The 27,281-nt window shown below is 46.8% G+C and overlaps 2 protein-coding genes across 4 annotated transcripts in view; both read right to left on the bottom strand.

Annotated features, from left to right (window-relative positions):
* LOC128406913 (inactive dipeptidyl peptidase 10-like) overlaps nt 1–2,042 on the bottom strand; it is a 53,980-nt gene extending 51,938 nt beyond the window's left edge. For both annotated transcript variants that reach the window (XM_053374798.1, XM_053374789.1), the window contains exon 1: nt 953–2,042. In XM_053374798.1, coding sequence (XP_053230773.1) covers nt 953–988 — 36 coding nt within the window. In that variant the 5' untranslated portion in view covers nt 989–2,042. The remainder of the gene's footprint in view (nt 1–952) is intronic.
* A 1,806-nt stretch (nt 2,043–3,848) lies between these two features.
* The window catches only part of PAN2 (poly(A) specific ribonuclease subunit PAN2), a 38,802-nt gene continuing 15,369 nt past the window's right edge, over nt 3,849–27,281 (bottom strand). For both annotated transcript variants that reach the window (XM_053374713.1, XM_053374723.1), the window contains exons 12-26: nt 24,761–24,960; nt 22,359–22,501; nt 21,231–21,334; nt 20,508–20,606; nt 18,907–18,983; nt 17,966–18,107; nt 16,381–16,518; nt 15,951–16,010; nt 15,190–15,280; nt 12,997–13,154; nt 12,109–12,252; nt 11,031–11,210; nt 10,343–10,436; nt 8,980–9,177; nt 3,849–5,277 (exon numbers count right to left, since the gene is read on the bottom strand). In XM_053374713.1, the coding sequence (XP_053230688.1) occupies nt 5,243–5,277; nt 8,980–9,177; nt 10,343–10,436; nt 11,031–11,210; nt 12,109–12,252; nt 12,997–13,154; nt 15,190–15,280; nt 15,951–16,010; nt 16,381–16,518; nt 17,966–18,107; nt 18,907–18,983; nt 20,508–20,606; nt 21,231–21,334; nt 22,359–22,501; nt 24,761–24,960 (1,863 nt within the window). In that variant the 3' untranslated portion in view covers nt 3,849–5,242. The remainder of the gene's footprint in view (nt 5,278–8,979; nt 9,178–10,342; nt 10,437–11,030; nt 11,211–12,108; nt 12,253–12,996; nt 13,155–15,189; nt 15,281–15,950; nt 16,011–16,380; nt 16,519–17,965; nt 18,108–18,906; nt 18,984–20,507; nt 20,607–21,230; nt 21,335–22,358; nt 22,502–24,760; nt 24,961–27,281) is intronic.

Here is a 27,281-nt window from a genome sequence, read left to right on the forward strand (position 1 = left end):
GTTGAGAAGTTTGTTGTAGATTTAAAGGTGGGAAAGCGTTCAAAAACATAAGACACGTCCTGCAGTCTGATGCAGTGTAGTCCAGGATTCTTCGTCTTATAACTTCATTCTACAGACCGTATAATCACCTCAGAACTGCTCAAGTATTTCTCACTAGAGAGCATCCTAAGCGCCCCCCCTCTCCCGAAGCAAAGAGAGAAAAGTTGCCCCTTATCTAGAATTCTCAGTATTAAATGTACCCCTTTAAATAATGCCTTGAATAGAAAAAAAGGGAAGGGGGGAGGGAGATACCTGTGTAGATGAGTGAGGGAAACACCAGCAATTCTGCAGAGCATCTAACAGGTCTCATAATACCAAACAGATGAAACATTAGACATCCAGTTTTTAATTTGCTTTGGCTACTGCCCAACCATAGCAGTATCACACATTGTGAACTGCAATATAGAATCACCTTGATACAGCCAGGACAAACGTTTTGGAATGCTTAAAAAAATATAAATATCAAATAAACTCCCCAATAATGGATGTTTTTAGGCAGGCACTTCCCTTCTTCTCCATCCCACCCCCTGCCAAAGTGCGTAGGAGGTTTTTAGCGCCTGTAAAAGCCTCATATAGAAGGAGAAAGCACGTCTGAACCACTATGCAAAACTAATGTTAACAATTTGGATCTAACCCGCAAAGTGCAATGTGCAAAACAGCACATGTGATGAAATCAGCTTTCAACTAAATTAGGCCCATGGGTTTTGGGGTTTTCTACCAAAAAAATACTTTCCCAAGTTTCAATACTGGGGTGAACCAGAGTGCGAAAGAAGCCCTAAGTCTGTCTTATCCAACGCGCTCTCTCTCTCTCTCTCTCTCTCTCTCTCTCTCTCTCACACACACACACACACACACACACAAAACACACTGTTTCAGGGCAAACTGACTAGCTGAACCTACAGGCAGAACTCACCAGAGCGGTTGTCATGTTCTGATGGGTAGCAATCATGCCGAAGGTTTTTACTGGAGAGAACTCCCAACACACAAGACTAGGAATGTATATTCTCCTCTCTCTTCGCCCCTCTGGAGATCCGTCAGGTCCTCTTGCTCTTCAGAAGTGGCAGCCAGCGTCACTAGGCCATTTCTTGCAGAAACCCCCCCTTGGTGAACACTTGATATACTGACCTGAGCTGGAGAAGGAGGGGATCAATCAAGATGACAGACCGCAATCTGGGCTCCCTCAGCAAAAAGAAAAGAAATAAAGGGGGGGAAATCCTGCCAATGGCTTGGCAGGGAGCATGGCCAATTAAGGAGGATGGAAGGGAGGAAATGTTCAGGCAGGAACCTAGAAGGTACGTTAACTGTTTAGGATACAGGGTTGGGAGGAGCTAAATGATTACAGAGGGATCCCAAGTTGGGCAGCATCAGATCCCCAAATTTTCAAAGGGCTCGAAAGCCCTGCAAAAGCCACCAGATCCAAGAACTTAATCAATGCAGGGAAGCTCTGTCAAATAGCTATGCTATTTTAGGCTGCATCAACAGAAGTATAGAGTCCAGATCAAGGGAAATAATAGTACCAGTCTATTGTGTCCTGATCAGACCGCTCCTGGAATACAGTGGTACCTCGGGTTAAGTACTTAATTCGTTCCGGAGGTCCGTTCTTAACCTGAAACTGTTCTTAACCTAAAGCACCACTTTAGCTAATGGGGCCTCCTGCTGTCGCCGCGCCGCCAGAGCACAATTTCTGTTCTTATTCTGAAGCAAAGTTCTTAACCTGAAGCACTATTTCTGGGTTAGCGGAGTCTGAAACCTGAAGCGTATGTAACCTGAAGCGTATCTAACTCGAGGTACCACTGTACTGTAACCAATTCTGGGCACCACAATTTAAGAAGGCAGTGTCATAGATCATAGCGCAATCTCACGATTTGCACGTAAGTTTGTAATGGAGTTTGAAGTGGGCCACAATACTGAAAGCGATCACCTACCCTTAACAATGGTACTTGCAGGTCCACTCCTTAGCAATTCCTCCATAAAAACTCAATTTCTCTCCAATGCAAACCTATGCATAACCGCAGCCAATAAAACTAAATGGACCCCTTTACTTAATTTTGTTTCAACTCACATTCTTCATACAGATGATCTAAAGGCCATCCATACTGCCATTATACCAGCTACTTCCACAATTATTACTTGTAAACTGAAGCCCAGGAGTGACTGACGGGTTCAAGGGCCTATGATACGGTTTTGTCCGGTTTCTTGGCTATTTCCACTTACATTCCATTTAGGATGTAAATGTTGCTCAAGACGCAACAAAGCAGTAAGTATTCAAAAATATAAGCATCCAAGAGAAGAATGGAGGACAAAGTTTTAAAATTCAAGAGCATAAAACAGCTGGGCACCCAGCAACATACCTTGACCTGAGGTCAGCCCACAAAAGTGAGGCCTGGTGTAATAGCTGCCTATGGGACCGGCTCACTGTCCCTCATTTTAAGTACAGTACCATACATTCTGAAGCCAACTGCTCCAAATTCAACAATTGTTTAGTCGTTTAGTCGTGTCTGACTCTTCGTGACCCCATGGACCAGAGCACGCCAGGCACTCCTGTCTTCCACTGCCTCCCGCAGTTTGGTCAAACTCATGTTGGTAGCTTCGAGAACACTATCCAACCATCTCGTCCTCTGTCGTCCCCTTCTCCTTGTGCCCTCCATCTTTCCCAACATCAGGGTCTTTTCCAGGGAGTCTTCTCTTCTCATGAGGTGGCCAAAGTATTGGAGCCTCAGCTTCAGGATCTGTCCTTCCAGTGAGCACTCAGGGCTGATTTCCTTCAGAATGGAGAGGTTTGATCTGCTTGCGGTCCATGGGACTCTCAAGAGTCTCCTCCAGCACCATAATTCAAACGCATCAATTCTTCGGCGATCAGCCTTCTTTATGGTCCAGCTCTCACTTCTGTACATCACTACTGGGAAAACCATGGCTTTAACTATACGGACCTTTGCTGGCAAGGTGATGTCTCTGCTTTTTAAGATGCAGTCTAGGTTTGTCATAGCTTTCCCCCCAAGAAACAGGCGTCTTTTAATTTCGTGACTGCTGTCACCATCTGCACTGATCATGGAGCCCAAGGAAGTCAAATCTCTCACTGCCTCCATTTCTTCCCCTTCTATTTGCCAGGAGGTGATGGGCCCAATGGCCATGATCTTCAGTTTTTTGATGGTGAGCTTCAGACCATATTTTGCACTCTCCTCTTTCACCCTCATTAAAAGGTTCTTTAATTCCTCCTCACTTTCTGCCATCAAGGTTGTGTCATCTGCATATCTGAGGTTGTTGATATTTCTTCCGGCAATCTTAATTCCGGCTTGGGATTCATCCAATTCAACAATAGGAAAATAAATTCTGTGATCTATGCAAATCTTTAGATGAAATATGGCAGGCAGCATTTCCCTCATGAGAAAAGTCTCCCCCCCCCAAAAAAAAAGTATTTTCAATGCTTTTTCTTTCCTTTGGGTTTCTTGACCAATCAAACCTGAATATTGGGGTTTGGTGCCACTGACAGATTTGTTACTGACCAACGGGATCCTGGCATCCTGGTGTGTTGCTAATCCATAAGAACAAATTAGGCAGGAGAGAAATTGCTGTCAAGACAGATATTCCTTAAGGTTGTCACTTAACTGGGCACTTATCTGCCTGGAAGAAGTGCATTATAATTGAGAGGACAATGGGGGTGTGAGCCAGCTCTTAGGCTCCTGCCATTTCCTGGAAGGTGACTCATGAGGAGCCTGCTGTCATGGAAAAATGCAGGGCGTGTGTTCAATGAACAGGTAAGTGCAGGTCTCGCAATGTAACCCCATCCCTTAGAAGAATCAGCCACAGGAGAAAGCAAGTCATTTTATTAAAAGTGGAGATTGTCAGCCTAAGGACATTTCATTGAGGGTAACATTCAGGGGAGGGTGCAAAGAGTGGGTGGAGCTAAAATTATGTAATAGCCCATTCACAGCTATCCACTCCTACTGAGAAGGGAGGTAAAAAGATCCGGCCCACTGGCTAGAAAAAATTCCCCACCCAATACAAACACTCTTAATGCGTCTAGCTGCTCTGCTTTTGATATCTCATTGCTACTAAGCCCTTCTCTTAGGGGCAAGTTCACATCCTAAACCATGATTGGCTCCACAGCATCCCATACAGAAGGCCTGCCTTTTTCACAGATGAACCCAACTTTAGCTGCCATTTACCTTTTCGCCATTCATTTCCTCTCTACTTCAGTATCCCAATATATTCTCCTCTTTCTGTTTGATATTATGCCCTTTAAAATCATTCTCAATTCTGCCACAAACTCTCTCTCTCTCTCTCTCTCTCTCTCTCTCTCTCTCTCTCACACACACACACACACACACACACACAGTGGACTCCCTGGTCATCAAGATTTGCTTGACACAAGGTTTGGGGCAGAGTTCTGAAGCTGGAAGTGTTGTAAAGCCTGGCTTTGTAGATACACATTAATGACATTATATTTTCAGGGGGACCAGGGATGACTACAATTCAAAATGAAAAAAAGAAGAAAGCAAACAGGACAAGCAAGCAAAGGAAAGGCAGAACTACAAAGGAGTATCCGAAACACTTGCAGTGTTTTTACAGCTTGATTACATTTCGTAGACGCCTTGACCACAATTCACGGACAAAATACAAAACAGTTTAAAAGCCACGGAAGTCCAACGGCAGTGGAGTCCAGATCTACGTTGTTTCAGGAACAGTTCCGAGCCAGAAGATAAAAACAGGTGCAAGCTCATCCAGATCCACTCTGCTAATGGCATCAATGGACACAGAAAGGATGGATCGGAGCAAGTCACAGATCTGGTTTCACTCACCCCTTTTATACAAAATACATGTGAGAATAGTCTGGCGTTAAGTGCCCTCGAGAAGTGTGTATGTTCAGCATTCAAACCATGAGAACAGCTCTTTCAGTGTAACTGTGCCCCCATGTGGTTACCAAAGGGTACTGCTGTACACACTCTCTTGTCCCTACTTATGTAGGATTTCTGGGATCTACGAAAACTGGCAAGGAAAACAGGGACAGAGGCACTCTGGCAGAATTCCCTTGGCCCCTGGAAATGTGCAGAGTGCCTGCTAACTACCACAGCCTTCCCTTTCCATACACGCATATGCATTATAATCCACGTCCTAGGAAGTCCAGGTCTTGGGGAGCAGATTCTTTGACAGTCCCCTCCTGAAGAGAGCTCAGAAAAGACGGGATTTGGCGAGGTCTTGAGGATCAGAGGGACAGCACTGTTGGGAACACAGCGGCACCTGTTGGAGAAATATGAAAAGACAGCACTGTGTGAACCATGGAACGGCAGCCGGCAACCACCTAGCTCTAAACAACTTGTCGATAGGATCCATGGCCCAGCATCATAAAGAAGACTCTGGACATTGGGGAACCAAAGGTGGCAGGGTTTCCTGCAGGAAAGGTCAGGGATTCGAGGGATCCACATCTTGAACCAATTAGTGCGATAAACCTTTCAGGAATGCTATTTGCACTCGGTGCCCGTGCATCACTGAAATCATCCTCCATATACCATATTTTTCGTTCTATAGGACACACCTGACCATAGGATGCACCTTGTTTTAGAAGGGGAGAAAAAGGGGGGGGGGAATTCTCCCCCTCTGCTCAGCGCCCCTTCAGCGAAGCGACAGGAGAAACGGAGCCCCTTCCATTTCTCCTCCTGCTTGGCTGAAGGGGCGCTGCACAGCTCTCCCTCTCTGCTGAAGCCAAGAGGGTCTTGCTCTCCCGGCTTCAGCAAAAGGAACCCGAAGCCTTCGGAGCGCAGCGCGAGTTCCCACTGTGCTCCAAAGGCTTCAGGCAGCTATCCCTGAAGCCTGGAGAGCGAAAGCAACGCAAAGCCTCCAGAGCGCGGAGGGAGCGCTCCCTCTGCACTTCGGAGGCTTCACGTTGCTATCGCTGAAGCCAAGGAGCCAGCATTCACTCCATAGGACACACACACATTTCCCCTTAATTTTTGGAGGGGGGGAGTGCGTCCTATAGAGCGAAAAATACGGTACATCAGATGCTTAAGTACATAAATAGTACATAAAAAAGTACATAAATACATAAGATACACAAGGCTTAAGTCTCCTCCGCATATCCCATCTGCAAAACTTAACAGTTTTAAAACACAGACGTGCTTTCACCTATGCAAGATTGAACGTACTGCCGCCGGCCGTATTTGAGGGTCGTTTCCATCATATTCCACTTGGAAAACGATTACCGTACTTTTCCATGTATAAGACGAGCTTTTTTTTACTCTAAAAGCATGTTTAAAAACTTGGGTCATCTTATACATGGGTAGTGCGTGGGGGGAGACGGGTGATTGGTTGCAGCCGGGAGCAGAGCTTTTCAGCGGCGATTTTGTGGGTGATTGGCAGCTGCATAAAATGCTGCTTACAATTTCTGCTGCTGCGTTTATTTAGTGGGTGATTGGCTGCTGCGGCAAGGGTTGCTGTGGATTGGCTGCCGCTTTGTCAATTGAGCGTGCAATTGCCGTCTGCTGTTGGTGAGCAGGTACACGCATGTTTGCTTCGGCGACATGAGTGATTATCAGCGTTTGCCAGTCGGATTAGTGATTTTTTTGCATTCCCCACCCCCCCAAAAAAGCTCAAAAACTCTGGGCAATCTTCCCCCAGAATTGGGGTAGTCTTATACACGGGGGCATGTTATAAACGGAAAAATACGGTATGTCCATGTGGAGACGGCAGTGTCGAATCAGCAGCGCATGTACTACTAGCTTGTTCTCTTTATAAAGATCTGTATAACGAGCTTATCAACCCTCTTCTATTATCTATACCAGGTCATTTATCTTCTTACAGACCAATGTTACCAAGTGACAGCAAACATGGCAAATTTTTTAACTGGGGCAATAAGAATAAGATCTACCATCTGACTAACCTGTTTAATGCCTAGAGTAAAGAAAGCCAACTCATTCATGTGTTTTATTTCTGGTCAAGGACAGCCATTAACTCTTTCATGTGTATAGATGTAAATTCTTAGAATGTATTTTGTACAGCCAACCAACCTAGCTATATCTGTATTTTATTGCATTTGATTCCTTTGCTATGGCTTGTGGGTGATGCAAATAAAGATTCTATCTATCAACTGACATAAGATGCTGGGAATTCAAACCTTAACCAAATTCTGCTCATTGCCTGTAAGGTAAAGGTAAAGGGACCCCTGACCATTAGGTCCAGTCGTGGCCGACTCTGGGGTTGCAGTGCTCATCTTGCTTTACTGGCCGAGGGAGCCGGCGTACAGCTTCCGGGTCATGTGGCCAGCATGACTAAGCCGCTTCTGGCAAACCAGCGCACAGAAACGCTGTTTACCTTCCCGCCGGAGTGGTACCTATTGATCTACTTGCACTTTGACGTGCTTTCGAACTGCTAGGTTGGCAGGAGCAGGGACCGAGCAACGGGAGCTCACCCCGTCGTGGGGATTTGAACCGCTGACCTTCTGATCGGCAAGTCCTAGGCTCTGTGGTTTAACCCACAGCGCCACCCACATCCCATTGCCTGTAGCGGCGTGGAAAAAGGAGGTGAAGCATACAATTGTGACGGTGCTGACCACCCATCTTTTATGTTGTGTGCATGTGTACAAAACGCAAGAAGGAATATGACAGTCGCAAACACATAGATGGAAATAGGCTCACATGTGGGCTCAGTTATCCTCAAGCACAGTCACACAGTGCCTGGTGGAAGATTGGGTCCTGGGATTATAGAGGTAGAAACCCCAAATAATAATAATAATAATAATAATAATAATAATAATAATAATAATAATTTATTATTTATACCCCGCCCATCTGGCTGGGCCTCCCCATCCACTCTGGGCGGCTTCCATAAAAACCAAAAATACAGTAAAATATCACATGTTAAAAACTTCCCTGAACAGGGCTGCCTTAAGATGTCTTCTGAATGTCAGGTAGTTGTTTATCGCTTTGACATCTGCTGGAAGGGCGTTCCACAGGGCGGGCGCCACTACCGAGAAGGCCCTCTGCCTGGTTCCCTGTAGCTTTGCTTCTCGCAATGAGGGAACCGCCAGAAGGCCCTCGGCGCTGGACCTCAGCGTCCGGGCAGAATGATGGGGGTGGAGACGCTCCTTCAGATATACTGGACCGAGGCCGTTTAGGGCTTTAAAGGTCAGCACCAACACTTTGAATTGTGCTCGGAAACGTACTGGGAGCCAATGTAGGTCTTTCAAGACCGGTGTTATATGGTCTCGGCGGCCGCCCCCAGTCACCAGTCTAGCTGCCGCATTCTGGATTAGTTGTAGTTTCCGAGTCACCTTCAAAGGTAGCCCCACATAGAGCACGTTGCAGTAGTCCAAGGGGGAGATAACCAGAGCATGCACCACTCTGGCGAGACAGTCTACAGGCAGGTAGGGTCTCAGCCTACGTACCAGATGGAGCTGGTAAACAGCTGCCCTGGACACAGAATTGACCTGTGCCTCCATGGACAGCTGTGAGTCCAAAATGACTCCCAGGCTGCGCACCTGGTCCTTCAGGGGCACAATGTTAAAGAAAATGTTAAAGTTGTTTATGTATGTAACAACAGCAGCTAGGATTCTTTGTGCGCAGAAATGGAAGGAAGAAGAAGTCCCCACTAAAGAAGAATGGATAAGTAAGATAATGGACTATGCAAAATTAAGAGGCTCTAATGATGAGTGTTTTAAGGAAGAATGGATGCCTTTTCCGGATTACTTAAGAGAAATACAATGAGCTCACGAGCAGAATTCAAGCAATGAGCCACAGAAGTAATTAGATTATAATATTGTGGTTACGATTTGATAGATAGAAGATTGGGAGCAGCAAAAGGGGGGAAACAACAACTGCGTGGAAAATGGGATGGGAATTAAACAAAAATTAGAGGAAAGACGAAATTGTGATTTGATTGTATGTGTTAAAAATGTTGAAACTTAATATAAATATAATTGGAAAGAAAGAAAGAAAAGTGGGCCCTTACTCTTGGGGCTGCTTTGGCCATCAGGTTCAGGCACCTTCCAGTCCATCTTCCTCCCTTTCTCGTACAGGCCCTTCAGCACTTTGCGGAACTCCTCGGGCTCCAAGCCCCCAGTGCTCAGCTCCACATATTTCCTGTACAGCTGGAGGGCAGTGCGTGCATCTTCAATACTGTCGTGAGTCTCCCCTTGGATCTTCAGATCTATGGGAAACAGAAAGAATCCAGCCGGTGGCTAATAATAATAATATTTTTATTTATACCCCGCCCTCCCCAGCCAAGGCCAGGCTCAGGGCGGCTAACAAGCAATAATAAAAACAAGTTGAATGAATACAACTTAAAAACAAAATTAAAATACAACATTAAAAGATTGAAACATTAAAATATTAAAATGCAGCCTCATCGCAGGAGGAGAAAGGAAAAGAAAAAAGGAAGAGGGGGAGGGAATCAAATTGACTCCAAGCCAAAGGCCAGGCGGAACAACTCTGTCTTACTGGTCCTGTGGAAAGAAATCAGATCCTGCAGGGCCCTGGTCTCATGAGGCAGAGCGTTCCACCAGGCCGGAGCCAGTGTTGAGAAGGCCCTGACTCTGGGTGAAGGTAATCTAACTTCCTTAGGGCCCGGGACCACTAGGGTGTTGCTATTTATGGACCTTGAGGCTCTCCGTGGGGCATACCGGGAGAGGCGGTCCCGTAGGTACGAGGGTTCTAGGCCGTGAATGGCTTTAAAGGTCAAAACCAGCACCTTAAATCTGACCCTGTACTCCACCAGGAGCCAGTGCAGCTGGAAAAGCACTGGGTGAATATGCTCCCATGGCAGAGACCCCGTGAGGAGCCTTGCTGCAGCATTCTGCACCCGCTGGAGTTTCTGGGACAGCTTCAAGGGCAGCCCCGCGGAGAGCGAATTACAGTAGTCAAGCCTGGAGGTGACCGTCGCATGGATCACTGTGGCCAGGTTGGGGCGGGAAAGGTAAGGGACCAACTGCTTGATGCGGCCTTGCCTACTCCCACCGCAGCAGGAGAGGGGAAACACTTCTAGCGGTTGCTGCTTATGGCAAAGGATTTGCCCTTCCTCAGTCTATCAAATCTAGGAAACAGCATACCCAACCTTCAGGCCCTGGTATTGACCCAATCCCCTCTTCAGACCCTCCCCTCCTTGGAGCTCTGTTTGTTGATGTTCTCCAGTTCGGCTCTGCGGGCTCAAATTCTCAACTCTGAATTCTCAACTCCAGCACTAGGCTGGGGGCGTCAAGGACATTTCAATCCTCTTGACACAGATGCAAAGGGAATTCCTGTGGTCAAGGGAAACCTTGGCAGCGAGGTCAGGCTGGCTGGGAGACAGATAGGCACTGAATAAGGTCTGCACTGACCCAAAAAATACCAGGCAAGGAAGCGCAGCGAGATCATCCTCTTCCTGGGCATGTGGAACAGGTAGACGGTGTCAATCACCTGGTCCCTGGGAACCTGCAAGAACAGGCAAGGTCCAGTTATGTTCTGGGAGCATATGAGTCCTGAAGGCACTCAGCTAAGCAGTCCTAGACTTACAAAAAATCCAGGCAGAAGCATAACACTTGCTGCTTTTAAAAAGTTTTTTTCTGTTTGTTTTTTGAAGTTTTATTCGGGTTTGGGATTTTTACATACAGTATATTATCTCCTTCCAATTTTAAATTTCCCTTACAATTTTTTCCTTATCCATATGCATTGGAAGGGTTCAAACTATTATACTCAGCCACGGGCATAACGTCTTTAGTTTCCACCGAATGTCTTTTGTTTCAGTAGTTTTTATCCACTGAAGATAGGGGTTCCATCCATTCCTTATCGTGGTGGACTTGATGGTCCCATAAAAGTTTGCCAGATGAACGGCTTATTTTGACACAAGCATTTAGAGGCAACAATCTATTTCTGTGGTTTCTAATTCTTCCTACTGTCAAGAAAGCCTTTCCCCACTGATTTGTCTGCTAAGAAATCCCTGTACATTGTCAGCTCCTTCACATACAGAGGCCCAAACATGTATACATCAGGGACATATATGTCAAGGTTCAAAACGGAAGCAGTCACCATGATGTTGATGACCCGGAAGTCTTTTTGCAATCCATGACCCACAAACTTGACCCCGACATCGATGAGGAAGCGTAGTTTCAGGTAGGTGGATTTGAGGGTGGTGAGGTGTTTGGAGGAGATTTTGGCATCCAGATCCCCCGGCTTTATTCCCGAGTATTGAGTGAGGTAATCCACCACCTAATCAGGGGCAAAGGAAGACGGAAAGGAAGAAAACATTGCATTCAATGCCAAGGCTTCTTTTAGTTCACAGAGAATGACAGCTCATTCTGTTTGCCTGGAGTAGGGAAACATTATTAATCCACTGGCCATGTTCCCTTTCTGAGCAACGTCTTGGGACCACATGTCAGTGGTGGCTGGAGCAATGCGTTGAGGCAAGCAGGAGGCTTTGTCTGGCAAAAAGACTCAAGGAGGATGAGGGGTGCGGCCTATGGAAAGTCCCAAGGGCCAGACAGAGAGGCCTAGAGGACCACATTCAGCTCCCAGGACTCCGTGTTAAAAAAAGGTAAAGGACCCCTGACAGCTAAGTCCAGTCGCGAACGACTCTGGGGTTGCGCCACTCATCTTGCTTTACTGGGCGAGGGAGACGACGTTTGTCCGCAGACAGTTTTTCCGGGTCATGTGGCCAGGATGGCTAAGCCGCTTCTGGCAAAACCAGAGCAGCGCCCTTTACCTTCCTGCCGTATTTATCTACTTGCACTTGGATGTGCTTTCAAACTGCTAGGTTGGCAGGAGCTGGGACCAAGCAACGGGAGCTCACCCCATCGCGGGGATTCGAACCGCCGACCTTCCGATCGGCAAGCCCTAGGCTCAGTGGTTTAGACCACAGCGCCACCCGTACCTCCCCGTGTTAGCCCATCCCAAACAGCTTTCTGCATGCCCATCCCTCACCATCCAGGACTGTGAGGACAAGGATTGGATTTCACAGCACAGCTACTGCCACGTGGAATGGGGATAACACTATCTTATAAAGGAAAGTTCTTGAGATGAAGTGAGTCGGGGAACAACTTGTCTAAAGCCTCCTTAGCAGGGAGAGCCAGATGAGCTCTGCAAGGTTTTCGCCGAGAAAGCTGCCTACCTGTTCTTGCGTGGAAATGTAATCATCGATGAAGGGAACGCCCTCGTTGGGACCCTGCCCCCTCACACACGTAATCCTGGCCACCGACATCTGACTGGGCTTGATAGTGGATTTGGTCCCGTCACTGCGAAGCTCAGCCTCCTCCTATTGCGTATTTTCAAGGGGTGAACGAATTATGTTCTGTGTGGCCTCCTCACAAACAAGAGCTCCCATTGGCCCTTTGAAGAGGCCACTGTTCAAAGGCTCAAAGGCCTACAGGTTCAGGAACTACTGCAATGTGCTCTACGTGGGGCTACCTTTTAAGGTGACCCGGAAACTACAACTAATCCAGAAGGCGGCAGCTAGACTGGTGATTGGGAGCGGCCGCCAAGACCACATAACACCGGTCTTGAAAGACCGACATTCGCTCCCAGTACGTTTCCGAGCACAATTCAAAGTGTTGGTGCCGACCTTTAAAGCCCTAAACGGCCTCGGCCCAGTATACCTGAAGGAGCGTCTCCACCTCCATCGTTCTACCTGGACACTGAGGTCCAGCGCCGAGGGCCTTCTGGCGGTTCCCTCACTGCAACAAGCCAAGTTACAGGGAACCAGGCAGAGGGCCTTCTCGGTAATGGCACCCTCCCTGTGGAACGCCCTCCCACCACATGTCAAAGAGAACAACAACTACCAGACTTTTAGAAGACATCTGAAGGCAGCCCTGTTTAGGGAAGTCTTTAATGTTTGATGTATTACAGTATTTTAATTTTTTTTTGGAAGCCGCCCAGAGTGGCTGGGGAAGCCCAGCCAGATGGGCGGGGTATAAATAATAAATTATTATTATTACTATTATTATTATTATTCAAGTCCTCCCAACTGACCTCCCCCCTCTCCCCGCAACGCAATGCCTACCTCGTTGAGGGTGACAAATTCAGCATCCAGCCCCACCAGGTCCCCCACCTGGGGCATCTCATTCAGCATGAGCGGGATGAAAGTGGCGTGACACTTGCGCTGCTTACGGGCGAGCGAGGCCTCGGCGAGCAGCACACTGGTTTCGATAGGGTTCTTAACTGAAAGAGGGAAAGGAAATCTGAGATCAGCTGTTGTGCTCAGTTCCAGGGTGCCTTCTGAGATGGCAGTCTGAATGAAGAACACAGCCCAGGGGAGTCCCACAGGAGGCCTCATAGGTACAGCAGTACCTCAGGTTACGTACTTAATTCGTTCCGGAGGTCCGTATTTAACCTGAAACTGTTCTTAATCTGAAGTACCACTTTAGCTAATGGGGTCTCTTACTGCTGCTGCGCCACTGGGGCACAATTTCTGTTCTCATTCTGAAGCAAAGTTCTTAACCTGAAGCACTATTTCTGGATTAGTGGAGTCTGTAACCTGAAGCGTATGTAACCTGAGGTACTACTGTACAAGCTTCTTCTAATATACAGTTACAGTCATACCTCAGGTTACAGACGCTTCAGGTTGCGCGTTTTCGGGATACGGACGTACCGGAATGGGTTACTTCTGGGTTTCGGCGCTCACATATGTGCAGATGCACTAAATCGCACTTTGCGCATGCGCAGAAGTGCCGAATCGCAACCTACACGTGTGCAGACGCGGCGCTGCAGGTTGCAGGCGCTGCAGGTTGCGAACGTGGCTCCCGCACGGATCACGTCCACTGTATATCCAATTTCTCAAAAACAGTGTAATCAGCAAGAAAAAAAAGGCTGGCTTATTCAAACCTACGTGAGGAAGAGAGGGCCCAGAACAGTTTAAAGGAAAACCTGCCAATATCACAGGGCCAATTCAGCTAGAGGATTTACAGTAATGAACCACAATACTTTACAAGTTCAGGATTTTCCTGTTAAGATCGTATCCAGAGCAGAGGTGTCCCAGCACAGAAGTGGATCACATTGATCCCTTGTGACACAGGAAACATGCCAAAATGGATCCGATGGTACGTAACCAAGCTCTGTCAAGCAGATCAAGTTTACATTCCAAATTATTCAAGACGCACGGACACTGTACATTGGTGCCTGCGGAATAATCAGGACACTTGGGGCTGTGTAGCGAAGTGGTCCGTTTTACGCAGCGGCCTGGGAGCTACACCAAGGTGCCAAAGTTTCACCCCAAAGCAGTGGTTTCTGGTCTGCATCAGAAATGCAGACAATCCTTTTCGTGATGTAGTGATGATCAGTCGGTTTCACTTCCCCTTGATTTCAACACAGTTCCTTGCAGAACCCACTCAGCTTTGCCCCCTTAATCTCTGTGGCATATGACTACCTCACAGCAACCCATCCCTTGTGAAGGAGGGGGTAGCTATTTTGCTTAGCGTTAAAGGGATGTCTCACTGGAATTTCCTACTTGGCATCAGTATTAGGCAAAACAGGGAGGGGACAGCTGTGGAGGTCAAGATATGGGGGCGCAGGGGCTGTGAGGGAGGCTGACAACACAGGGCCTGTTTCAGCCACAAAACTATTTATCAACAGGGCAGAGACAACGCTTTCCTCCCTGGTCAATGAAGATTCAAAAGCAATGGCTAAATTATCATATGAATGCATCAAATGTGTGAATATCAGATCAAAGATGAATAAGCAAGTGGTGATGTAAGACACTGACTGCACGGGGGGGGGGGGGGGGAAACAGGCACCGTATTTTTCGCTCTATAAGACGCACCAGACCATAAGACACACCTAGTTTTTGGAGGAGGAAAACAAAAAAATATTCTGAATCTCAGAAACCACAACAACAAGAGGGATCACTGCGCAGCGAAAGCAGCAATCCCTCTTGCTGTTCTGGCTTCTGGGATAGCTGCACAGCCTGCATAAGACGCACACTCCATAAGACGCACACACATTTCCCCTTACTTTTTAGGAGGGAAAAGGTGAGTCTTATAGAGCAAAAAATACGGTATTTCCTGAGCCACACTGTGATGCCAAGCTTGCTACTGGAAAAGAGGCAGAGCTATATCTAAGGAGCTCATTTAGGAATCTGCAGCAGGCCATGGTTGAACCTGGTTCTGCTGAGCCCCCGAGTAGTATTTTCATTATTTTTTTTTGTCCCAGAGTCCAGCTCTTTCCATGTAGTCAAAGGCACACATGCACACACACTCACTGGTTAAATTGTACTTGGAGTGGAGGTTCCTCCGCACGTAATAAAGGATGGCAGGCACCTTCCAGCTCATGTCGAACTGCACGGCCTCACACTGCAAATTCAAAAGCAAATAATAAATAAAAAAACAACAAGGGGAGCATCATGCGCATTTGAGTTGTGTGTTCTTATGGGGTTGTCTTCTTCCCTATTGTTTGTTCTTATCCATCAGAAAAATACGCAACTTCTCCATGGCAAAAAAACAGGATGCATTGGCATTATCTTAATGTATTTCTTAATGTTTCTTACACTGTGTAATTTTGCGCTAGAATGGGTGCCTGAGCTAGTTGTCTTGCAAATGGAGACATTTAAGAGGTGTTTAAAACAAGCTTTTAGCCCATGTAATTGGAGAAAGAGTTTGGAAAAGTACACGGACCATCTCCAAAAAGGCTCTGGGCTTCTGTTAGGAAATCTCTTATGCTCTGCATTGGGCTGGGGAATCTGTAACCCTCCATGAATGTTGACGACTGGGGCTGATGGGAGATGGAGTTCAACATCTGGAAGGCCACAGATTCCTGCCTTTTCCAACAGACATTTCCCCCCTTCCCTGCAAAAGCTCTAAGGCTGTTGCCTCCGCTCCACACCAAAAAAGTTCTACAAAATGTGAGGGTCAGAAAAGGCGTGCAAAGTGGAGTTGATTTAAAAAAACAACAACTTATTTACGTACCTGTTACTTATGTATAGAAATTGAGAGCACAGGGTATGAATCGTCTTGATCTCCTTACCTTATCCACAGGCTCAATGAGAAAGTCATTGAAAAGGTACCACTGTTGGTGTGTGACACCCTGTGCAAATGGAAGTTGCAAGATATGTGTCAATGGATTACCATTTTCACTTACAGATAATGAATGAATCAGAGTCACACAGGTACGACTGCCTATAGCCAAGGCAGCTCTGTGACAAATATGACAACAGAAAAACAAGCGGGTTCTCCTAAGGCAGCCTTCCCCAATCTGATGCCCTCCAGATGTTCTAGTCTATAAATGTCATCAGCCCTGGCCAACATGGCTGATGGTCAGGAATTATGGGAGTTGTAGTCCAAAACATCTGGAGGGACCAGACAGGGGAAGGCTGTAACATCACTGATAAGATATGAGAATTACAGATTGATGAATGCAAAGTTCAGTGGGCTGTACTCTCTTCTGATTGGCTCACCTCCTTCCTTTGGTGGTAGGTCTCCCCCACTTTTATGTGCCCCACCAGGCTGCCCCCAGTCCGGGAGTCCAGAATGTGCACAATGGTTGCCATAAGGTCGTAGACGTACGTTGACTCCTGGTCATCCAACACAGTCAGCTGCAAAGAGGAAGGAGAGTTCATCAACTGGCTAGATTTCTTCTCAGTTATTTTAAGCGGCAAGACAAAACAAAACTGGCAAACGCTGACACACTGTACGCCAGGCCTTTAAATTCTAACTCCAGGGATCCAGCCTTTCTGAAATCCTGCTTTCTTTTTAGCAATGGCAGCACAAACCAGGATGATGTTCCCAGGCTAATGGACCACCTTGGGCATTGATGGACTACCTTAGGCAGATTCTCTCACAGCATTTTAAAAATGAAATTAAAATTATTTTAAAAAGGGGGTGTCAGGGCACTGCCATCAGGGCCGGAGGGAGAGAGCGGGCTCCAGAGCGGTTCCAGAGAGCGTCCCGGGATGGGGAGAAGCAGCCCATCTTCTGGGGAAGAGAATCGGCGTAGCACCAGTGGAGAAGGGGGGCAGATGGGGGAATCGGCGAGGCGGTCCCATGACTCCTTGCCGGGGACCAGCGGGGAGAGTAAGGGTCCTCCGCTGCCCACACCCTCCTTGCGCAAAAGGCTTCCGCGCAGGGAGAGTAGGAGGAGACTAGGCGTCAAAGAGCTTCTTTGCTGGAAGAAGTTCAAGAAACGCCCACTGACAGATTCGGCCAGTGATTGAGTCAGCCACGGGCGAGTGGCTGTCCGGACAGGAAAGGTTCACTCAGGCAACCCAGCCAGGTGTTGGCACTGGCTTACGCACGAGCAACCCCTAGAACCATTACAGGGGGCTGGAAAGAAAAAGATTATAATCACTTCCAGATTAAATATTTTTATCAAACAAGCCTGGCTGAATCTGCTCACACTGATAGACAGACACATATTTAAAATGGGGGGGGCGGGGATATTTTGGAGGATGCTATTGGATCTGCATAATCCTGCTTTCCATTCCTCCTGCAGTATGGGCCTTTCCCTTCCTATCTTATCCAGAGGGCTCATTTCACCTGCTTTACAAAAGTATTCCCAACATATGAAGTGCTACCATGTCCACTAATCTCTGGGCTAAACCTAACTCCTTCACTCTTCCCTCATACGATTGAGGAGCTGGATCAAAACTTTTGAAGTCGCAAGAGGCAGAACTTCTGAACTGCAAGAGCCACTTCACAGGTTGCAGGAGCGCACAGTAAACGTGTGCCTGGGAGCTTCCTGGCGTGTATTCTACTTCGTATTTTCATTTACCCAGCCCTCCATTTACAATCTCTGCTGCTGCATCAGCTGTTAGTCACCGCCTTGAAAGATCGCATGACAATTGTACAGGAAGGGGCCAAAACTGGCTCTACATTCTTCCATCCAACAATTAAAATAATTCTTTACAGAAGTAGCAAATGCCACGGCACACCTGGAGAGGCTGCCCTTAACTGTATCAAAGTGAGCACTGCACAGAATTCCTGAGAAAGCATTTAGAAACCAGGCACTATGGGGCGACTTTCTTGCCAGAAGTGATGACCTACTTCTGTGCTTTCATCCCAGTTGTAAACCTCCAGTTCCTTGTTCTTGGAGAGCTTCATCTTGATAGAATAAGGAATCCAGATGTTCTTCAGCTCTTCAATGGAGGTATAAGAATGCCCTCCCTCTGCCATTCCCACTTCGTTCCTGGAAGGCAAGAAAACACACAAACAGGAGGATTCGTACAATACAATGCAGTCTGAGCTTTTCTGCAAGTTGTTTATCATCATCAATCGTTATTACGGTACAGAGACCCAACAAATCGTTACAAAGCAATGCACAAGTTGTTTATACAGAATTCTAGATAGCCTAAATATGATGTTCCACGTTTCCCAATCTGTACTGTCATTGTCATTTTACTGTTGCGGTTTTCTACTCTGTGCCCTTTCTGATGCATAACGTAGTAAAGACAAAATGGAGGTAGACGTGATATCGCCTTTCACCCGTTAAAAAAAAAATCGCTACAGGAAGGGTAAGAACACAAGTAGTACTGAATTGGTAAAGGTAAAGGGACCCCTGACCATTAGGTCCAGTCGTGGCCAACTGGGGTTGCGGCACTCATCTCGCTTTATTGGCCGAGGGAGCCGGTATGCAGCTTCCGGGTCATATGGCCAGCATGACTAAGCCGCTTCTGGCAAACCAGAGCAGCGCACGGAAACGCCGTTTACCTTCCCGCCGGAGCGGTACCTATTTATCTACTTGCACTTTGACGTGCTTTCGAACTGCTAGGTTGGCAGGAGCTGGGCCTGAGAAACGGGAGCTCACCCCGTCACAGGGATTTGAACAGCTGACCTTCTGATCGGCAAGTCCTAGGCTCTGTGGTTTAACCCACAGCACCACCCGCGTCCCTTGATTGAATTGGAGAGAACAAAAAAGAGAAGGCTTTTCTAGACAAAAAAAGTAGAGTTTTTATTCTAGGAAGCACACCTAGATGATAAATGCTTACCATTCCCCAACAGGTATTTCTCTACTTTGGGGGAGTTCCAGACCACCTTTCTTCATCATCAACTTCTTAAAGGCATACTGAAAATAAAAGGTAAACTAGAAGTAGAAACATCTCTTTTCTATATATATTTTTAATGTCTCCAAAAATATTCCAAAACAATTATCACTGTATCCAATTTATTCTTCAACACAAACTTTCTTCTTGACTTCCCAACCCTCCTTTCCTGGTGTTTGTTTTTTACTTCTTTTTATTAGCTGTTTCACAACACATATGTTTTATCTCAGCTTCCTCGTCGTTAGTTCTTTCAGTAATCCACTGCTTATATTTCAAAGATCTCAATAAATGTACAGTCAAATGCCGAGTGATTTCACTTAACGCAAAACCCTGACTACCTCCTCATGCCAGTTCCAGGAGCAAGTCAAGAAGAGGGGCCAGGTGGCATGTTTAAAAAAAGGTAAAGGACCCCTGACAGTTATGTCCAGTTGCAAACGACTCTGGGGTTGTGGAACTCATCTCGCTTTACTGGCTGAGGGAGCCGACGTTTGTTCGCAGACAGTTTTTCCGGGTCATGTGGCCAGTATGACTAAGTATGACGAAACCAGAGCAGCGCACGGAAACGCCATTCACCTTCCCGCCAGAGTGGTACCTATTTATCTACTTGCACTTTGACGTGCTTTCGAACTGCTAGGTTGGCAGGAGCTGGAACCAAACAACAGGAGCTCACCCCGTCGTGGGGATTCGAACCGGCGACCTTCTGATCGGCAAGCCCAAGAGGCTCAGTGGTTTAGACCACAGAGCCACCCGCGTCCCTAGGTGGAATGTTGTACTGTGCCAAATAGAAAGTAGGTAAACGGTAAAGGACCCCTGGACAGTTAAGTCCAGTCAAAGGCAACTATGGGGTTGTAGCGCTCATCTCACTTTTCAGGCCGAGGGAGCCGCTGTTTGTCCACAGACAGCTTTCTGGGTTAAGTGGCCAGCATGACTAAACAGCTTCTGGCGAAAAGGAACACCATGATGGAAGCCAGAGTGCATGGAAACGCTGTTTACCTTCCTGCTGCAGCAGTACCTATTTATCTACTTGCACTGGCGTGCTTTCGAACTGCTTGGTTGGCAGGAGCTGGGACAGAGCAACGGGAGCTCAGCCCATTGAAGGGATTTGAACTGCCGACCTTCTGATCGGCAAGCCCAAAAGGCTCAGTGGCTTAGACCACAGCGCCAACCCACTCACCGGGCACATCTGCCCTGCCTCCAAAGCCTCTGGCCATTCACATGGGGTTTCACATCTGAACAAGGGCCCAAGAGGATATTCTCAGATTGTGAGGTTCATTTCCCAAATCTTATTTTGGAAACAGACAACCTTGACATGAGCTTGCATGTGCTGGATTGTCTGCACATACACCTTATTTGAACTACCAGTGAGGGTGGGAGTTGGCACTGCTGGTTGGCAGGGTCTGTGTGTTTGTGTGTGTGTACAGTGCACTCTTGCTCCTGCTCCCCCACAGTGGACAGGGAAGCAATCAAAGTATTGAGTGATCTGGTTTAAGGGTGCCCTTGAAAGGCAACTGAATGGAACCTGAAAAGAAAAAGGCACTCTCCTATACCTCTGCCTGCATCTTCCAGAATTCTGCCTCCTTGGAGCTGTTAACTTCACAGTTAATGACCAAAACATCAGGCAGGCAGCGGATGTTGCGGGTCTGGACCTTGAAGAGCAGAGAGAAGATGTGCAATATAAGGGCAAGTGACACAGATTCATGCTTGGTACTACTGTTGTGGCTTTATTTTACAGCAGTGCTTCCCAAATTTGGGCCTCTAGCTGTTGCTGGGACTACAACTCCCATCATCCCTGACCCGCTAGCTAGGGATGATGGGAGTTGTAGTCCAACAACATCTGGAGACCCAAGCTTGAGAAACACTGTTTTAGCAGTCACAAGGAATGCAAATTGATCTAATAATCTCTTGCTTTTTAACAGATGGCACCACCAGAGGTTTCCTAAGATGCCGATGGCTGAAGTGAGCAGAGATGAAATCATATTTACTCCCTAGAATTTCTTGCCCCGTCTGTAGTATCAGCTTAAGAATTTAAACTTCCAAGCTTAAGGATGCTTTATCTGAGACCGTACTAGCTGGAGACCTGGAAACCGATAGAAACTTTGGGGTGGTCAGTTCTCTTATCAAGTGCCCTGCAGTGGTTGCGTTCTCAGGCCCATACTGGCTGATTCAGCCTTGCAAGATACATTAGATCCCCCTGTATCAATGCTGCAGCCCTGGTTCACATAATCCATTCACACTGGCTTGCTCTATGCAACTGTTCCCTCCCCACTTACCGTGGGCTGGTATTTCTCGCAGTTTTCGCACCAGGCTTGGGTGTTCTGTTCCAGGCAGATGCTTCGCTTTAAGATCTGAGCAAATTCATAATCCTTGATTTTATCTTAAAAGGAGGGAAGGAAAAAAGGAGGGGATTTCAATTTCCAAAAAGATCCAATCAAGAAGGAAAAGCTAACCAGCCAGGGAAGAACGTAGAAGAAAACCCTAACCCTGCACCATTCCACAGATGCTCCTATTTTGAGAACCCTAGCCAGTGCCTTTCCAGGCAAGTTGTTCCAGCACTGTAAGCTTGCAAGAACCAACCTTAAAGGCAACAAGCCCGCACCTGCCCCTGATTTAAAGAATGAAACAATCCCCATTCCATTCAATTCTGTGCTTTTTCCAGAAAATGTACAAAATGTACAAAACTAGTTCAAATATAAGTTGAAAGTGTAAGGAAAAGGAGGGGACATTTTATCATATGTGGTGGGATTGTAAGGTAATTAAAAAATTTGGGAAATGATACACAACGAATTGAAGAAAATGTTCCATTTAACATTTGTTAAAACACCTGAGGCATTTTTGTTGGGGAATGTAGGGAAAGCCCTGCCAAAAAAGTTGAAAAACATCTTCATGTATGCGACAACGGCCGTGAGAGTTCTGGTAGCACAAGGATGGAAGATTGAAGAAACCCCAACTAAAGAATCATGGCAAGAAAAATTGAGGGACTATGCAGAACTGGCAAAACTATATAAGCTACGGGACAAGGATAACTGTGACTTTAAGGATGAATGGGAACCCTTTACAAAGTATCTGAAAACGCAACAAAGCAAACTGGACTCCTTGGCAGGTTTTGAATAAACATTCACAAACCTTTTATAGGTTGATAATAATCAGCTAAATAGTTTGAGGATCTATACAACTTTGTAACATGCAGAAAACAGCATTCTTAGAGAAACCAAAGACTGGAACTGAGGGAAGTCGGGGGGTGGGTTTTGTGTGGGAGGGGGGAGGGAGGAAAAATTATGGGGGAAACAAGGGTGATATGTTTTTGGATAATATGTCTTGTTATAATTTTGAATAATTTTTTTTAAAAAAAAAATCTGTGCTTTTCCCACCCACACACTCTCGCCCCTTAAAAGTCATACCGTTGCTCTCAGGGTAGGACAATGTAAAGAGGAGTGTGGACGATACTCGGACAGTCTCTTTGCCACAGCGACACATGCTGCAGTTCTCCACTTCGCAGCTGAAAAGCTGCCCGATGACCGAGTCCCCTGAAGATCCAAAGTTGCTAGAAGAGACAAGGCGAGATCAGAAGCGTGTCGGGTTCAGTATTTAGGAGGGCGATGCTGAAACACCTCTGCCAGTTACTTCACAAGACAACAGCTTCCAAACATAGCTAAGTTCGGATTGTTGGGCCCTAACCCGGGAAGAAATATCAACAACCTCAGATATGCAGATGACACAACCTTGATGGCAGAAAGTGAGGAGGAATTAAAGAACCTTTTAGTGAGGGTGAAAGAGGAGAGCGCAAAATATGGTCTGAAGCTCACCATCAAAAAAACCAAGATCATGGCCACTGGGCCCATCACCTCCTGGCAAATAGAAGGGGAAGAAATGGAGGCAGTGAGAGATTTTACTTTCTTGGGCTCCATGATCACTGCAGATGGTGACAGCAGCCACGAAATTAAAAGACGCCTGCTTCTTGGGAGAAAAGCAATGACAAACCTAGACAGCATCTTAAAAAGCAGAGACATCACCTTGCCAGCAAAGGTCCGTATAGTTAAAGCTGTGGTTTTCCCAGTAGTGATGTATGGAAGTGAGAGCTGGACCATAAAGAAGGCTGATCGCCGAAGAATTGATGCTTTTGAATTATGGTGCTGGAGGAGACTCTTGAGAGTCCCATGGACTGCAAGAAGATCAAACCTCTCCATTCTTAAGGAAATCAGCCCTGAGTGCTTACTGGAAGGACAGATCCTGAAGCTGAGACTCCAATACTTTGGCCAGAAGCCTCTGGGAAAGCTTGCAAACAGGACATGAGCATAATAGCAATCTCCCTTGCAACTGGCTTTCACATTGCCACCAACTCTGAAAGCGGTGTGCAGTCATCGTCAGGATGAGCCAATCATGCAGTGCTCTGTAGTTTGCCCATAGTTCAAATTCTGAACTTTAGCAATCGGATGGCACTCCAACAGTGTCATGGAATTCTACTCATATTGATCCAGAGTAGAATCCCAACGTATAGTTAGCAGAGTAAAAACTTAAACGTTGCAGGATTCCCCAAAAATAGACCAGAGGCAATTGTATTTCATCCAGCAGAGCTTTACTGCTACTGACGCAAATAAGCATAACGGTCACAAATCCAATACATTCAGGATAAGAAATCCAGTTGCAGCAGGCTTTACTTTAAAAAAAAAAATAATTAAAGATTTCTTGGTTTACAAAAGTATGCACAATGTCTCTTTTTTCAAGTTACATTTTCTACAGATCAGTTCCATTTGTTGAGACATTAGTGTTACATTAGGAAGAAAAGGGGGGAAACTGACAATAACTTATAGTAAGTCTAAACCTTAAAACTAAGGATGCTATGTACAGAACACCACACCAGAAGGAAAAGAGACAGAAAGAAAAAGTGAAACCCAGGCTTCTTCCGGCCCTACTTTTATATAAGTCTGCATGACCTTGACAGAAAGAGATAAGAGAACCAGTTTAAGCCAGTTGTACTTAGCTTCTATGAAGGAATACAGTGGAACCTCAGGTTACGTACTGTCTTCCTTACGAATGTTTTGGGTAATGAGCTCTGCTAACCCAGAGGTAGGTGCTCCTGGTAGAGAACTTTGCCCTGGGATGCGAGCAGAAGACACGCAGTGGCACAGCGGCAGCGGGAGGCCCCATTAGCAAAAGCGCGCCTCAGGTTAAGAACGGTTTTGGGTTAAGAACGGACCTCCGGAACAAATTACAGGTATCACTGTAAGCCAAACATGAACCTTCTGCTTGTTTCTTTCACACAGAGAAGCTTCCAGAACCCTCTTGAATTAATTAGAATAGGAAAGATCTCTACACAGTAGTTTAAGTTGGCATAACCCAGGTATACCCTCTGCGCATGTGTGCCTTATTTCTGTCACAGGTAGTCATGGCCTTCTCTCTCACGCATGGTTGATGGGAAGGCTGGTTTGGGGAGGAAAGTAGGGGAACATCCTTCTTCCTCTCAAACAGAATCGGAGGCTAGAGAGCCAACAGGAGGAATGAGAAGAGGACACAGCTTTTGTTTCTACTGGAAAGGAGATTTCTGTCAGCTGGGGGAGAAGGGGATCAAAAATAGAGGATGATACATGGGGTAAACCTCATCAGGGTGCTCAGCCATGACTTTGGCTGTGCTCACCTGTATTGGGGGAATTGTCTGTATCTGAGGTCAGAACAGGACAGACTGAAACAATTTGGAAATGTACCTTAAACCAAGTTAGACCTAGGAGAGGAAACAGAAGAAACAGGCATGCAGGTTCTCAAAGTTTTCAAGAGGTTAAAAAAAAGGGGGGGACATGACCGTTACCTGCTGCCAATGCCCCGGTAAGCCTGAGGTCCCTCCTGCTCTTGTGTTTCCTGATGGAGCTGGGTCAGAATGAAGCGATTCCAGCTCTGAACCAAACGGCCTAGATTCACTTTCCCTGTAGCCTCGTCAGAGTCGGCCAAGATCAGCCCCAAAGCGGCTGCCTCCGGAATGGTGCGGAAGGCGCGGAGGAAGTTGCTGCCCTGAAATGAAGGAAATGGCCATGTATTTTTAAAATAATAAAATAATAATAACAATAATAATAATAATTTATTATTTATACCCCGCCCATCAGGCTGGGCTTCCCCAGCCACTCTGGGCAGCTTCCAAAAAAATATTAAAATACTGTAATACATCAAACATTAAAAGCTTCCCTAAACAGGGCTGCCTTCAGATGTCTTCTAAAAGTCTGGTAGTTGTTGTTCTCTTTGACATCTGGTGGGAGGGCGTTCCACAGGGCGGGCGACACTACCGAGAAGGCCCTCTGCTTGGTTCCCTGTAACTTGGCTTCTCGCAGTGAGGGAACCGCCAGAAGGCCCTCGGTGCTGGACCTCAGTGTCCGGGTAGAACGACGGGGGTGGAGACGCTCCTTCAGATATACTGGACCGAGGCCGTTTGGGGCTTTAAAAGTCAGCACCAACACTTTGAATTGTGCTCGGAAACGTACTGGGAGGCAATGTTGGTCTTTCAAGACCGGTGTTATATGGTCTCAGCGGCCGCTCCCAGTCACCAGACTGGCTGCCGCGTTCTGGATTAGTTGTAGTTTCCGGGTCACCTTCAAAGGTAGCCCCACGTAGAGCGCATTGCAGTAGTCCAAGCGGGAGATAACCAGAGCATGCACCACTCTGGCGAGGCAGTCCGCAGGCAGGTAGGGTCTCAGCCTGCGTACCAGGTGGAATTGGTAGACAGCTGCCCTGGACACGGATTTGACCTGTGCCTCCATGGACAGCTGTGAGTCTAAAATGACTCCCAGGCTGCGCACCTGATCCTTCAGGGGCACAGTTACCCCATTGGGGTCAGGGGATCCTCCACACCTGCCCGCCTTCTGTCCCCCAACTGGGTGTGCTCAAGCCCAACCAAAACCCTGAAGAACTGAGCTCCAAAGTGTTCTTCTATGCCTTCTCACAGGCACAATAGGCTTGGAACGAATGTGCGCATGTGCACTCGCTCATGAACGTAAGAATAAAATGCAAGCTGGGCAAAGGAGGTGGGGGACTGGGTCGGGTGAGTGTCAAGAGGAATAGTAGCTCACGGATAATAGTGGGAGGCAGCTGTGCTGTTCTGACAGCTGCCACGGGGCAGGAGGAGCATGACATGATGAGCTCAAAGGCCTAACACACTCCCTCTACCCAGGATAAGTCATTGTAGTCTGTTTGGGGACAAAGGCCTACTCATTTTTTTCTTTTGTTTCTATTTTTTGGTACCTTGGAAGTCGAACAGAATCCGTTCCGGAAGTCCATTCGACTTCCAAAATGTTTGGAAACCAAAGAGCGGCTTCTGATTGGCTCAAACACTCGTTTCCGGTTTTCGATCGTTTGGAAGCTGAAACGTACAAGTTCCAAGGCGTTTGGCAACCAAGGTACAACTGTAATCTCTTATTGAAAAGGTTTCAATAATAAAGAAATAAAGTGATGCAAATACAAAAAATGAAAAACACAAAAATGTGAATATACGAATACATTCAATATATGAGAAAATACCCTAAAACCATACGTTCTTATGTAAATTTGATATTATCCTAATACGTATGCAAATATTAATAGCCTACTACACTTTGTATAAACATGTCCAATACAATGTCATATTTATCCAAAGTCTACATTTGTAAGCAGTCCATTCCTAAGTTGTGAGAGGCCTACTCAAGAGAAAGGGTATTGTACTTATGATTGGGGCCTAGAGCACAGAGCAGAAAATGACTATACAGACGCACATTTTCTGATCAGCTCATAGAGTAAGGCTGGGGAGAAGGAGTCGGCAGGGCTTCTCAAATTCCTTCTAAAGTCTGGGGCAACCAGCCAAGGCCAGATGGAAACTTCTGGCAGGGTGTGTGAAACACACTCCTTAGACCAGCCCCATTCAATTCTTTGAGAGAACCTGGGTGGGATAATTAACACACCAATTGTGCTACAACCCCAAGAAGACCACAGCCCCATTTCTGCCACACAGCTCTGCAGCACAATAGATAGGAGCCAGCACGAAGGGAGCTGCTACTTTGGATGGCAGGGCTGCCCTGCCCTGAGCTGCCCCCACATGCAAGTGGCCTGCACTTTAGCACAGCAGATGGAAGAGTGTGAGTCACATTTCTGCCCCCAACAGTGCTCCACAGCTACGCACGTGTCTTGGCTGAGCCTCGGCCCAGCATACCTGAAGGAATGTCTCCACCCCCATTGTTCAGCCCGGACACTGAGGTCCAGCTCCGAGGGCCTTCTGGCGGTTCTCTCACTACGAGAAGTGAGGTTAGAGAACTAGGCAGAGGGCCTTCTTGGTAGTGGCGCCCGCCCCGTGGAATGCCCTCCCATCAGAT

This window comes from Podarcis raffonei, chromosome 2, assembly GCF_027172205.1.
Source record: "Podarcis raffonei isolate rPodRaf1 chromosome 2, rPodRaf1.pri, whole genome shotgun sequence".
Lineage (NCBI taxonomy): Eukaryota > Metazoa > Chordata > Lepidosauria > Squamata > Lacertidae > Podarcis > Podarcis raffonei.